Consider the following 16,317-nt stretch of genomic DNA (forward strand, 5'->3'; position numbering starts at 1 on the left):
TCTAAACTTAATAATATTAGGTGATGAAAAAGAACATAATAATTCTGATTCTATTGATATGTGTAATGCTACTAAGAGTCAAACATTCGACATATTAACTCATCAATTTTTAAAATCATTTACAATTTTTTTTCTAGATCATAAAATTAACTTTTTCCACTCTGTTATATTGTATATATTTAAACTTTGTCAAGTTGAACAATGAGGTACATTGAATTTTGAAGGATATATCAATTTCAAAATAAGAAAATTTGAAGTTATTTCTTATACTTAGAGAGACAATGAACATGTAATATGTATGTTCTTAACCATTCGGCAAAAATACTACCCGTGCAAATGCATGGGTAACTCGTTAGTTAAATTTTAAATAAACATCATATATGTCTATTAATTTAATTTACAAGTCCCTAGGTATTCAGGTCGTTCATTGTTATTAAGTTCTAAACAAACATTAAATGTTTCAATTGATTTAATTCACAAGTGCCCTAGTATTCATGTCATTTCTTGTTATTACATTCTAAACAAACATCCTATGTTCGAATTAATTTAATTTATAAGTCACCTGGTATTTAAGTCGTTCCTTGTTATTAAATTCTAAACATATATCACATGTGTCAATTAATTTAATACATCACATGCATTAATTAATTTAATACATCACATGTGTTAATTAATTTAATACATCATATGTGTTAATTAATTTAATTTATAAGTACTCTGGTACATAGGTTACACATTGTAATCGAATTCTAAGTGAACACCACATGTCACTCTTTAACACATCATAACATATTAAAAATGCACATGTACACTTATTGAAAATGCACAAGGAAAGAGAATGTATTTTATTTTCTATAAAAACATGCACACATGCTTATAGCTAGGGGAGAGCATGAGTCAGGTTGGAACGGGTTAAGTCTTGTCCTTACCCGACCCTAAATATTAACTAGATCATTCTTTGAACTCGGACTCGGTCCTAGACCTGAAGCTAACCTTATCCATAAATAATGTTTGAGTCAATCTTTAAACTCGATCTGACCCTAGACCATACTACATATCATACACACTCATTTTAAATAAAGTATTCTTATTATTATTTATTATTATGAATATATAATTTGATATATAAAATGATATATGTATATATATTTTTAATATGTATATATAATGAAAAATTTAGAGAATTAATAATATTTTCAACCAAAAAAGTGTTATTACTTTGTACATATTTGAATAGAGACACATACAAATATGATGAGGGAGTGATCATGGGACGGGTCGGGTCGGATCATGTTTGGTCCATATTCGGCCCTAAATATTGAATGAGTCTAATTTTTGAACCTGAACCTGCCCTAAACCAGATGAGTCCCGGCCCTATTCGGACTCAATCATAATTGGAGCATACCAGGTGAGTGGGTTGGGTCAGATCCTACTCACCCCTACTTATAGCAACTACATATAGATTTGTGCATTCCTTCTAGAAAATAAATAACTCCAACCATTTCATTTTAAGTAAATAACACATTTATCTATATACAGTGAACTAGATAATACATAACAAGTTTCATATAACATTTATTTCACTGTATACTGAAAGTAATCATATAACATCTGTTCTGCAAGGAGAAATTTCTCTCTCAAAACTATATAGTGAAGACAATAATGTTATTTTCTGTACTTCTTTAGAAAAAGTAAAACACACTCGTATAGAGGCTGTGCATTTTTTTTCTTCGTACACATATATATACCAGCATGTCATACTGTCATATTATATATATATTCAATTCACACTACTTTCATCTTCATTGCATACAACAGAGAAACTACTCTCTCTTCATATATATATATATATATATAACAGGCATGTCACCAAAAACATATATATAAATTAAGCACAAAAATCTTCTCTCAAACCAATTGAAAGTAATCTTTAAGTGTTTTTAACACATACAGTGGAATAAACATAGATCTATTTTGAATTTAAAATTATATATAACGAAAAACTAAATATAAAATGTGTATCTGATTGTAGTTTATGAATCTTTAAAGTTATTTTTCAAAATTATGAAGATTTTACGCCTGTATCCATACTAAGACCACTCTTTGTCATCCACTCTCTGAACCAATAGAATATTCTAAAAACAAAACTTCTTATTCACAAAACTCTTTTGTTTGTATGTATAGGAGATAAAGAATGGAAAAAGAACATAGAGTATTTCCTTTCTAATCTTTAGACTTGATGAAATATAAAAGGCTCCATAAATTTTCTTTCTGGAAAAATTCACATAAGAGTAACATAATTTTGTTATATGTCTCACAGTTAAGGAAAACACTACAGCATTTGAGTGGGGAGGAAATTTGTCAATATTTAATTGTATGCATTCGATCAGCACGGGCTTATTAGGGTGTGTCGCAAATGCATAACACAAGGTTCATATCTAATGGAGCTCCAAATAAATTTTAATGTATACAACTAATTTTATCTTTATATTTGACAATCATGTTATTGTTTCTATTCTTTCTTCAATTTGTTGTGTTATCAATTATAATTATTCTAAGTATATATTTAGTTCTAACCTAAAGTAAGAAAAATATGAAATTGTTTAATGCCCACTAAAACCTTATAAAATATATCTTTCGTTCAAAATTTAGTACAAAAATATTGCATAATTAAATTAGAATTGTGAACTGAATGTAATCAATTCCATATAAAAACTGAAAAGAATCGTGAATTAAATGAAAGCATATTTTTTGGTTCTGTTCAATTTTCAATGTTGCAGTTTAAGCTGGAAAGTAATATCTTACATCCTACCAACATTGATACTTTTTAATTTACGTGTACTTAAAAATATCAATTTTTAAGTCTGAAAATATTTTTCAAAGTTGATTCCTTTCAAATCTCGGTGGGGATAACTGATATGAAGTTGATTGAAAATTTGATATTAAGAGTTGATTCCTCTCTAACTATAAATTTATTATGATTGATGGCAAATTATATTAGTGTTGAATGCGTGGCAAAGTTAAGTTCTAACTCTATTAATGGATATCAAACAAAATATTAGAAAATTAAGTGTCTACCTCTATTAATGGATATCCAACAAAATAGTAAGACGAGTCTATTCTTATTATTCCATTCTATTATGTTTGCCAACAATAAAGACAATTACACCATCAAAGCCATTGATGATTAATTTTTCATTTTTTATATAATATATGTGTTTCTTATTGATGAACAATGATATAAAATAATGTGATACAAATTTCTTTCCCTCATTTAAACAATAGTCATCAATCATCACGGTACACACAGATATATATAGATATTTTTCATCTGCCACATATCCATTGGATAAAATTAGAATTTTTAAATTTATTCTTAATTATTAATGTACTTGTACTACATTTTGGTCACTCACTAATAAGAGCTGAAAAATTCTACCAACCATGACCGAAGAAGTGTAAAAACATTGGATTGAAATAGAGGTGTCAGGTGAGCAAAACCTTAAAATTGCCAAATGACATACATATCCTATTAAACTCATTATATTAAAACACAGGTATACCCAATCTATTCGGTTTTGATAGCAAGTTTTAGCCCTGCCTGACATTGACCAGGAATTTTGCTGATGAAGTAGTTAACTCCACCATTGAGCAGAAATTCATCATTTCCTGTATTATACACTATGGTTCCTGCTGGGGTAATACATTTGTCATAAGCCTTTTTATTCCCAGTTATTACCACCACGTCGTGCTTCCGAGGATCATATTTAAATACTGCATGTATACAACAATAACAAAGATTCAAAACAAGCATGTGTAAGCAAATAATTCAATGTTATCTCTAGTATGTTCTCCTGCATATAAGAATGACAAAGTAATGAACCATTTTATATCAAAATTAATTTGACTGATTAGAGTTTATTAAAAATAGATTGACTGGTTAGAAACAAAACAAAAAACTCTTGAAGTCAATGATGATCAATACTTTAATTATGGATAATGTTAATGTAAAAAACTCTTATACTTAGTGCATCCATCTTTTTCGCATGTACATAAAGAGCAAAAAAAACATTTTATTAAAATAACGATGACACTAACCGACTCTATCCCCAATCTTAAAATGCTTTCCTTTAGTCCAGTTAGCAAGGTTATAGGTCCAACCATGTTCATCTCCAACCGTGTAGGTCTTTGCACAAACCATTTCCGAGCAAAACACCAACATAGAGAATAGTAGCATTGATGCTACCACTGCACTGTTGCTTCTTCCATTTGACATCTTGTGATTGCAGATATTATATGAATGATTGCAAGATAACATAGAACTAAAGAAGCTTTTTATAGTCGAGGAAGTAGTCCATCTTAATCAGTCGTTATTTTGGAAATCTTGTAGGGCCCATGTGATAATAGGATATTGATTACTAATTATGGTATCCAACAACAGTCAAATTGTTTTTCAACTTCAACAATCTCACCCGCTTCTTCCAAGAAAGATATAGAATATTTTATAGTACTCAATTTTTGTTAGAAATCAGAAGAAGAAGAAGTCGAGAAAGAGAAGAAGATGGAAACAGAGAGTGAATAGAAGATGAGTGTTTGTATGTGTGAGAATGAATGAAATCAATGAATGAATTATCTTCCTTCAATAATGCCTCAATCATAGCTTTTATACAAGTTTCTATATTTGGTTAATTAACTTAATCAACTATCTATAGTTAGAACTTTCTAACTACTCTTAACTAACTTCTTGATTACTCATTTTAACATCCTCCCTTAATCAAGAAGCTACTTCACTTCTAAGTGAATGAAAAAACAGAAAGAAAACTTATACAGGAAAGCAAAAGGTTCATCATTTAGAAACTAAAGACATTCAACATGTCTCTTAACTTCCTAAACCTATCATTCTTCATAGCCTTTGTCAATACATCAACTTTTTGAATTTCTGTTGAGCAATGCACCATCTTCACTCTTCCTTTTTCAACTTGGTCTCTCAAGAAGTGAAACCTTGTTTCTATGTGTTTGCTCCTTCCATGGCTTATAGGGTTCTTTGCCAAGTTTATTGTTGACTTATTGTCCACTCTTAATTCGAAGTTATCAAACTCCCCATACCTCAGTTATGTCATCAAATATGTCAGCCAAAATCCTTGGCATGTAGCATTGCAAGCTACAATATACTTTGCTTCACAAGTCGAAAGAGCTACCACATCTTGCTTCCTTGAGCTCCAAGATATAGGTGCACCAAAGATAGTGAACATATACCCTGAAGTACTCCTCCTATCCTCCTTATCTCCATACCAATCTGAGTCTGAATAGCCCACGAAAATCGACTCACACTTCTGCTTCTGATTTGGAAATAGCACCCCATAGCATAAGGTTCCTTTCCAATATCTAAGAATTCTCTTTGATGCAATCATGTGTGATTGTGTAGGATTAGCCATGTGTTTGCTTATCATCCCTACTCCATAGGTTATTTCAGGCCTGCTGTGGCAAATGAACCTAAGGCAACCAACAATTTGTCTAAAAGATGTTGCATCTGCAAGGTTTTCCTCACCTGTGTTGCTCAATTTTTTGTTTCCTTCAACTAGTGTTGATGCAGGCTTGCAACTCAGCATTTGAAACCTATCTAGTACATCTGCTATGTACTTCTTTTGATGCATCATTATTCCTTTTCTGTCTTTAGAAATTCTATGCCAAGGAAATATGCTAATTCTCCAAGATCAGTCATGTCAAACTCAGCCTTGAGCTTTCCTTTCAGCCTTAGAATTTCAGTTTCACTACTCCCTGTGATGACTAAGTCATCCACATAGAGACATATTAGAATTAGATCACCTGTGCAAGTAAGATTCACATAGACACCATGTTTTACCTCGCACTTGGTAAAGCCAATGGATGTTAGGAATGAATCAATCCTTCTATTCCAAGCTCTTGGAGCTTGTTTTAGGCTATACAATGCTTTCTTCAGTCTTAGCACTTTAGTTTCATCTGTTGAAGTTTCAAATCCAGGAGGTTGAGTTATGTAGACTTCTTTTTCAAGAGGTCCATTGAGGAAGACACTCTTGACATCAAGTTGCCATAGCTTCCAACCATTTCAGCTAGCAATGGCAACAATCAGTCTAACTGTCTCAAATCTGGCCACTGGTGCAAAGACTTCATCATAGTCATATCCTTCCCTTTGCATGAACCCCTTAGCCACGAGCCTAGCTTTGTGCTTATAGATACTTCCATCAGGTTTTAACTTGACATTATACACCCATTTGACTACTATAGGCTTCTTATCTTCAGGTAATTCAACCTCTTCCCAGGTGTCATTCTTTTGTATGGCTTTGAGTTCTTCCTCCATTGTTTTGAACCACACATCCTCCTTTAGTGCCTCCTGGAAGGTGATTGATTCAGTTTCTCCTAAGAGTGCTAGGTGAATCAAGTCACCTTCATCTGTTATTATATCATAAGCAAACATCTCAAACTCACTAAGCCTCAATGGTAGGTGCCTTGCTCTTGTAGGTCTGGTTTCAACAACCCTGATCTCATGACTCCTTGGATCGGGATTCAATTCTTATGTGACTTCATAATCTTCTTGTATTGCCACTAGAGTCACTGACCTGTTTTTCTCAAGCTTACTAAGAAGATCCTTCCATGAGCTCATTTTATCAAAGTAGACATCCCTGCTAAATGTCACTTGTTTAGTTGTAGGATTCAAGAGTTTGTATGATCTTGTTGAATTATAGTCCACAAGAATCATTAGTTCACTCTTGTCATCCAATTTCTTTCTCACTTGGTTTGGAATATGCTTGTAGCAGGCTGAACCAAACACCCTAAGATGCTTCACTGATTGTTTCTTTCCAGTCCAAACCTTTTTAGGAACTTGTATATCAAGAGCTTGAGTTGGACATATGTTGAGAACATAAGTTGTTGTGGTCACAGCCTCGCCCTAGAGATTATGAGGCGAGCCTTTACACTTCAACATACATCTTACCATATTCATAACAGTCCTATTTCTCCTCTCAGCCACTCCATTGTGTTGTGGAGTATATGGAGCAATGACTTCATGAATTATTCCATGCTCCACACAGAAATATTCAAGCTCTCTTGAGATAAACGCACCCCCTCCATCAATTCTGAAAAATTTCAAAAGCCTTCCTGATTGTCTTTCTGCCAAGGCCTTAAACTTCCTTAGGTGATTATACTTCACTCTTTGCTTTGAGGAGATATATCCACATCTTCCTATTATACTTATCAATGAAGGATAAAAAATACTTGTTTCCTCCTAGTGAAGGAACCTCAAAAGGCCCACATACATCTGAATATACAACATGTAGTAAGTCAGTAGCCCTGGTTTGAGTATGATTACTGAATGAAGTCATGGCTTGTTTACTAGTTAGACAACTATCACAAACTGAGTTTTGTGGTTTTATTTCTTGCAGACCTATGACCATTTCCTTAGTGCTTAGCAATCTAAGATCCCTATAATTGAGATGACCATACCTTAGGTGCCAAAGCCAAGACTCATTTGAGGTTGTTTCTGCATTCAAGTATTGTGAGTCCAAAATTCCCAGCTTGACTTGGAATGTCGTGTTGCTGGATAGTGGAGCTTGCATGATTCTCCTCTTTTAAGTGTCATAGACTTCCATAACTCCATTATTCAACTCCATATAGAAACCTCTTTCATGTAACTGGCCAAGACTGATGAGATTTGTTTTCATTTTAGGGACAAATAACACATCAATTATGTATGCTTTTATGCCATTCTTCATCTTGAGAGGAATATCTCTTGTTCCTTCAATGATCACCACTCTATTGTCTATGAATTTTAATTTATTCCTCTTGGTTGAGTCAAAGTTCACTAGCCATTCCTTGTGTCCAGTCATGTGATTAGAGCAACCAGAGTCAAGATACCAAGTATCACTTCCTCTAGTTCTACAATCAATTGTCATCATGAGTTGCACAATTTCCTCACCAGGTTCTTCATTCTCTTCTTTAGCAAGATTCACTTATGAGTCTTGTTTTCTTTTATACTGATTTTTGTTAGGTGTCAAGCATTCAGAGGAATAGTGCCCAATTTTATCACAATTGAAGCACCTAAGCTTCTTTTTGTCAATCTTTTTCTTCAAGCCTTTGAATTGCTTAGGAACACTTCTCCTGTTTGACTGTTCTGGTTGATCATAGCTATTGACATATGTCTTCTTTGAGCCATTTTTCAACTCAGAGTACCTTCCTTGGTTCTTGCTTGGATTCTTTGCACAGAAGATTCCTTTCTTAGCTATTTGCATCTGCAGAGCCTGATGTGAGGACCTATGAGAGATCCTTTCATGAAGTCTTTTTTCATGAGCTTCAAGTGACCCTTGAAGCTCTTCAATCTTCATCTTTTCAACTCTTCCTGATTCTTCAATGGAAACAACCACATAGTCAAATTTTGGAACCACAATTCTAAGAGTTTTCTCAACTATGGTTGCCTATTCCATCCTCTCACCACAAGCCTTCATTGCATTAGTGTGTTTGATGATCCTACTGAAGAAATCAGCAAACCTTTCACTTTCTTCCATTTGCATAAGTTCATATTTCCTTCTCATAGTTTGTAGCCGAATCTTCTTCAACTGTGCAACACCAGAATATTGCTTCTCCAACACATCCCAAGCTTCTTTTGCTGTTGCAGATTCTGTAATCTTTTCAAGGTGGGCATTGTCCACTGCTTGGTGAAGAAGACAGATTGCCTTGCAATATATTTTCTTGCTCTGTTTGTGTGCATTTCGTTGTGCATTTAAGTTGAAAATGAAAAATAAGGATTTAATTCAAAATGCAAATGTGAGTAACTTTAATATATACATCAAATGTTTTAATATTTTGATTGTTACTATCAATTACAAATACCAAAAGCTTGTTACTTATAGGGAAAATTCAAAATATATAGTGTAAAAGACTAAATAGGAATATAAAAATTACTCCATCAACAATTAAATAATGTGTTGACTTTATGTAGAAGTACAAATACTCTATCTTTATTCTCATGGGGAAAACCTAATTGATATAAGGAAAAAGTTTATTTTGTTTAATAGTGTAATATTATAAAAACGTTTAATTCCCATTTTTTCTCTCTTTCTATTAGGCATGTAGAATGGAGGAGCATGAATGATTTTATTACAACTAAATATGGGGAAATAATTGTTTAATTTTTAGAAAATGGTATAAAATGCATTCATGCGTAATAATTTTGCATTCTAAAGTTTAACAAACAATTGTTTAGTTTTTATAAAACAGAATTAATGACATTCAGTGACAATCTTGCCTATTAAATTTTACTACTGAAGTGTAGGCCAAATAATTATCCTAACTTAAAGAATTTTTTATATATACTAAAAACTATACATGCATAAATTTATATGAATAAAAATGCGAGAAAGTAAAGGGTAGATAAATTAAACGTGAAAGAATGATAAAGATGATATCTTTTGAATGTTAAGTGGGTAATGAGTTGATTTGACAATTGAAGATAGATAATTTGTTGAACAAAAATTAAAAAAAAATCTTTATAAATTAAAATATATTCATCAATTGTTTTAATATTTTAATTGTAATCATCAATTTCAAATACCAAACATAACACTCCTTACATGGATGAAGTTAATTGATCATACACACGTATGTAGTAATCTAATGCAATTTAATATTTATGTCAAATCACATCCGTTGAATTTAGTTAATTGAATTATGATGTTACTATTTTGCACAAAACTTAATCAGAAGTATACCATATTCCCATTTTATGACAAATCTCATCCGTTGAGTTTAGTTAATTGAATTTATGAGGTTATTATTTTACACAAAAATTAATTACAAGTATACCATATTCCCATTCTATTATTCTATTGAATTTCATAATGTTATTAGTAGCAGTGTTATTAATACCATATTGGTCATCAAACCGGTTATGGTATTGGTATAAAGTGTTTCAATCTATAGTTCACTAATTAAACCACATACTGACGAAATTAGATATACATATATAATATATTAACATTAATGTTGAAAAATAAATAAAACCAATTTTTTTTTTATTTTCATTAAAAATTAATTTTAAATAAAATCTGGTCGATATGACCGGTTTTGACCAATATGAATACATGACCAATATAATTATTGTATCGTACTGATATTGAGACCGATTCATCAGTTTACCGGTTGAACCTGCCAGTATAAAACAGAACAACACCGATAAAGAGTCTTATTTAGTTTGTCTTCTTTGAATCAAATGGAAACATGATTGTTTTTTAAAGTAAAAAACTAATGTGAATTTAAGTTGATAATGAAAAATATACATTTAATTCAAAACGGAAATATGATAAACTTTAATATATACATCAATTGGTTTAATATTTTGATTTCTTCTATCAATTTCAAATACCAAAAGCCTATTAAAAATATGAATATAAAATTAAAAATATATAGTGTAAAAGGCTAAATATGAATATAAAACTACTCTATCAACAATTAAAAAATGTGTTTACTTTAAGTAGCAGTACATATACTTTATATCATTACTATGAGAAAAACTGATTGTTATAAGAAGAATTTATTTTGTTTAAAAGGGCAATAGTATAAAAATGTTTCATTTTCACTTTTTTCTCTTTCTCTTATGTGTGTAGAATGGAGGAGCATGAATGAATTCAATGCAATTAAATATTGGGTACAACTCTTCAAATTTTAGAAAAGGGAATAATATGCATTTAAGTTGAAAATGAAAAAAATATGGATTTAATTCAAAATGGAAATATGATCAACTTTAATATATATATCAAATGCTTTAGTATTTTTTATCAATGTTATTAAATTCAGTCCGGTCAATAACTCGTTAGAACAATGGGTCAACGGTTGGACCGGTTGATTCGACTTACATTAAAAATTCTAAAAAATCATAATATTAGCTAACATTATTTAATAACTCTATATTTCAAATTTAAAAATATTACCATATACTTTATTAAATAACTAGCAAAGAATATTTTACTACTATAAAATGTCCCAAACAAGTTGAAAACATTGTTAAACAACATATGTATTATGCTTTAATTGCAAGAAAAGTGTACATGAGTGTCGCGACCCGATTTTTGGTTGGAAGACCGGCTCTACAACTTAGGAAGAGGCGAACTCGATTTCTACCTCTCCCAATTGTTTGGAGTCGCCACTATATTTAGAAAACTCTCTAGTAAGCCCAAATAGGATAAAATGGTCTTTTAACAAAGATTATGAGCTCGAGAGTCGGTTACGGTCGAGGAAGGTATTAGCACCTCATCCGCCTGTATTAAAACGATACTCTCGCTAATCACATAGACTTTTATACCCTTAAAAATTTATTATTAAAATTCAATGACTAGAGCGAAAAACATTTTATTTTTTATTTTTGTGCCTCACAAGAGATTATCTTGCTTTTACGTATCCCTAGGTGCAATAGGGAAATCAAGACTACGTAGTTCTGGTTCAAAAATTGGTTGTTCGAAATATAATTTGAAAAGCTAATGTTCACAGCACACCAAATCTCGAATAGATTTTTATAAGTAATCGGAATATTTTTATTTTTAAAAGATAATTAAAATTTCATGGTTTATGATATAAACAAAGCAACATAAACCAATGTCTGCATCGAAACATATCTCAAATGGATATTTGAAATAGTTAAAACTTAATTGTTTACGAGATAAATGAAACAACAGAAACAGAAGTTAATGTCTACATCGCACCAAATCTCACATAGACTTTTTAAAAGTAATCTAAATTATATTAATCTCATAATTACCAACAAAAAAACAGATTGTAACCAAATAAAAGATAGAATGAATAAACATATTTTAGTTTATCTAGTGGGTAAGGCATAATTACAGAATAAGTTGTTTATCGAGTGGGTAAGGCATAATTACAGAATAAGTTGTTTATCAAGTGGTAAGGCATACTTACACAATAAATTGATGTACCTGATGCATATCCTTTATTAAATATCCATGAGACAAGTTATCTTTTGGGTTTTCTTGCACATACCTCAACTAATTCACTCCTCATATTCGACCAAAGCAAATGCTCGATATACATTGGAATTGTGGGATTGAGGATTCACGTGATATTCCTAGAGGCCCAGCCTCAGGAATTGACAAGATTAGGATTTAAGCCAATGATAGTATACCAACCACTACCACATGTTGGGCATCATCACTATAGTGCAAGTCCTTGGGGTTAAGAGAACCATATGTGTTAAAGCTCTAGAAGGAGGCCAATCAGTGATGGGAATGCTCATGAGTTACAAAAAAAACCATAATTTGAGAATATGAGGCGACCACATAAACAGGACAAGTATGTCATTATTGCCTTGGTAAATGGACATATTTATTGGTAAGTATAACTTCCTTTACCTAATAGGAGATCCTGGTCTATATAGTGGATTCTTGACAATGTATTGAACATACAAGTTGTAAATATACTTCAAGGATTCACTTAAATCATCACTTATAGGATGAACATAGTGATAGACAATAAATCAACAATAAATTTGGTATTGAATCTTGTTGCTCATGGAAGAAGTACATAGAGACTAGATTTTACTACAATAGAAATCAAGTGAAGGAAGAGTGAAGCTGAATTATTACACTTCAAAAGATTAATTGGCAGATGCACTAAACAAATCTTTGAAGAAAGAAAGGTTTGAGTGTTTGAGAATGAAGATAGGTGTAAGAAATGGGTTATGAATGCTGAATTAAGGAGGAGTGTTAGAAATAATGTAATTACAATGGGGAAACTTCCACCGGTAGAAGTTTGTGTTATTTAAGTCTGTTATTTTGCATTTTGATCAATAACAGAAAATACACATTCTTCTACCATTACGCTAAAAAATCTATTATCTTCTTCTTTAATCTTCTTCAATCTTTTCCTCTTTCTTTTCCTGCATACCGTGTGTATGTCACAACACATAGACACTCATAGGAGGGTATATAACTGCATATAGATCTAGAGTCTCGTATGGTGGCATTAAGGGAGGCTGGTTTGAGCATCAAAATTTTGAGTAGGGTGCAGAATCCTTACCATCTATAACCACCAAGTTTGAAAGCCTTGGAGGAGAGTCTCTTGGTGCTCACTTTGGAGAAAGCTTAATCTTCTACGTGAATTTCCCCAAAGCAATACCCATCAGTGCCATCACCATTTCTTTATTCTCCATTCCAATAGTTATATATTCTAGGCTTGTACTTTTGAAAGAAATTCCCAAGTAAGGAAATTAATGAGATTTGGAAAGTGAAAATGTTGGAACAAGATTGCAAGTCCAAGATGATTTGGTTAAGCTATTCCAAATGAGAGTAGTGATTTTAATCCAGGAGGTTCTAATAGAAGAGGGAGATACTGAAGAAAGTCAACTTAATTGGGTTTATGACTTATGTGTTCCTCCTCTTAGAGAGAAATAATAAGAGGGGATCCTTTTTTGCTTTCATCTTCTCTCATCCCTCTTCCTTTTTTTTGGCTTCAATCTCTAGCCTTCACAAACAGCATTCTGTGTATATGGAAGGGTTTGAAGGTAGGAGTGAGCTTAAGAGTTACATAATGAGAGGTGAAGGGGCGTTAAGAAGAAGTTGAAACAATGAACGAGGGTCCATAATGCAAAGTAAAAAATGCATTAGAATAAAGAAATTTTTTTTGGTTTCCACAAGTATCTTCTTACTGATATTAGAATAAAACATTTACCACTTCAACAACGCTTCTTGGTGTTAGAATAAAGAAATTGAGATCATAATGAAAAGAAAATGTTGGTTTTTAAGAGTAATAAAATTTGGATCTGAAGTTAAAGGAAATCACAGAGAATGGAGTAATAATAATTAATAAGTTAATAAAAATGATGGATATGGAAGACGTGGGTTTTGGTTTTACTTCTTCTCAGTTTTTTACTGTTCCTCTTTCTTTTTTATTACTTAGTAACAGCTAATATGTTATAAGAAAATATAATGTTTATTCATTTTAAAACAAAAACGGATCAATAATTTAATATTATAAAAACGAAACGGGCAATTAAACTTCTAACAAGTCCTCGGTAAATAATTAAACAATGATTATAATTAGAAGATGTTCCGTGACTTCTAAATTTTTTGTGATTAAATTATTTCTAATTTTTTTGTGTTTTTAAATATAGGCCGAATGAATTTGAGCGTTTACGATGAGTTTAAAATTTAATTAAAAAACAAAACATTTGTTATAATATAAGTTAACAAATGACAAATATAATTACAAATAAGTTAAAAGTTTTTTTTTCATCTTGAAACGATGTTGTTTTGGTTGTTTAAAAAAAAATATTATGTTGATTCACTTGGACCGTCTAAGTAGTCTGAATATCTGAGTCGCCGATTTTAGGTTTGAATCGATCGAGTCGAATCGGGTCAATCCAATTTATATAAAACCAGGTAGATTAGAGACTCAGACCAGTAGGATGTCTGGTTGACGGTTAAAGTGGATGAACCAGTCGATTTGAGCCGAGTTTTATAATGGGAAAAACTAATTGCTATAAGGAAATTTTTTATGTTGTTTAATAGTATAATAGTATAAAAATGTTTCATTCCCAAATTTTCTCCCTTCCTCTTAGGTATGTAGAATGGAGGAGTATGAATGATTTCAATGCAATTAAATATAGGGAAACAACTCATTAATTGTTACAAAAATGGAATAAAAGACATTCATACTTAATAATTTTGTCTTCTAAGGTGTAACAAACAATTGTTTAATTTTATAAAACAAAATAGAAGACATTCAAGAGCAATCATGTCTATTAAATTTTGCTTATAAAGTGTAGGCCAAATAACCATCCTAACCTGAGAATTCATTATTTATACTAAAAACTGTACATGCATAAATTTATATGAATAAAAATGTGAAAAAGTAAAGAGGTAGATAAATTAAACGTGGAGGAATGATAAATATGTTAGATATCAATGACAGAATACACTTAGAAGGAGGGTTGAATAGGTGTAGCAGAGCTTAAGTTCCATTTTTTGGGTTTTTGCACACTTGCTGAAAAATATCAAGTTAATCGATTAAGCACTGTTCATAATTGATTAAATACCGTAAAAATAGAATGCATAAAATCTTGTTTAACAGCTCTCTTGCAAGACAGATTACGAGAAATCAAGCAATGATATAACAAACATTTTTACACATAATTAAACTAGTTATAGCATAGAACCATTATACAAATTATCATGTTAAATCATGCAATATTACAACTTGAAATGTAAAAGAGAAAGGGATAGAAAAGATTGCGCAAATATTTTATCCTGGTTCGTTTTGCGGTCCACTACAAAACTACATCTAGGCCTCCCTTTTGATCTTGAGAGATTTTCTTCTTCATTATAGAACACAATGTATAGTTACATGCATGCTTCCAATTACAAGACTCGAATGCTCCTTTCTTGGAACCCAAAGAACTTTGTCACCCTTGGTTTGACCTTTTCTAAAATGGCCTCCCAAGAAAACCTTTCTTACAACGATTCGGCCCCAGCCAAGGTATCGTTCTTTATCCCAATACCTCCAAATCTTTGTGAAGAATATCTTACCTAACCGTAGTTAGGATTTTCCTAATCCTTGAATTACAATGCTTTGAGTTATAAATGAGTACTTAATACTCGAATTTTACAATAAAGATCAAAGACTAAAACCTAAGCAAGAACTCACAAGATTTCCTAGTCTAATATGAACGTACATGCATGTGGTTTCTGAAATTATGCACTCATTAAAAACTATCTCTTTTCTTTCCAAGAAACACAAGAATGATGCAAGAAATATTTTCAAAGAACATGCAATATGAATATGAAACTTAAAGCCTTAGCATGATCTAATTCCTAATGCAACATGCAATATTTTCTCCTAGATATGACAGTGAGTAACTCGAAAATATGCAGAGAAAATGATGTAAAAATGTATGGATTCTTATGCCACATATGCTGAGATTTCAGTTTAAATAGAAAACTGTCTAAAGTCTCAGTTAATCGATTAAGTACCCATTTATTCGATTAACGGGTTGTTGAAAATAACTGTTTTCAGTTTTTCAATTTTATGTTGAAACTGTGATTCTGTTAATTGATTAACACTATTCATAATCAATTAAACAGTGTTAGTTAATGGATTAAAAGAATTCATAATCCATTAAACAGTGTAAAATCAGCTTGTTAATGCATGACGAACTACCTATATGATATATGCTCATGCAATACATGATTTCTAAATATAATACCTTTAATGCACAAAATCAATGTATTTAAATACATGAAACTAATTATCATATATTTCTAGATGATGTCTCATTTTAGT

At 31.4% G+C, this 16,317-nt stretch overlaps 1 protein-coding gene across 1 annotated transcript; it reads right to left on the minus strand.

The window, feature by feature from the left end:
• Nucleotides 3,569-4,276, minus strand: LOC109330836 (basic blue protein-like). Its single transcript, XM_019565112.1, has 2 exons — nucleotides 4,099-4,276; nucleotides 3,569-3,774 (listed from the first exon to the last, which is right to left on the minus strand). The coding sequence occupies exons 1-2, from the start codon at nucleotides 4,274-4,276 to the stop codon at nucleotides 3,569-3,571; spliced, it is 384 nt and encodes a 127-aa protein (XP_019420657.1).

This window comes from Lupinus angustifolius, chromosome LG17, assembly GCF_001865875.1.
Source record: "Lupinus angustifolius cultivar Tanjil chromosome LG17, LupAngTanjil_v1.0, whole genome shotgun sequence".
NCBI classification, from domain to species: domain Eukaryota; kingdom Viridiplantae; phylum Streptophyta; class Magnoliopsida; order Fabales; family Fabaceae; genus Lupinus; species Lupinus angustifolius.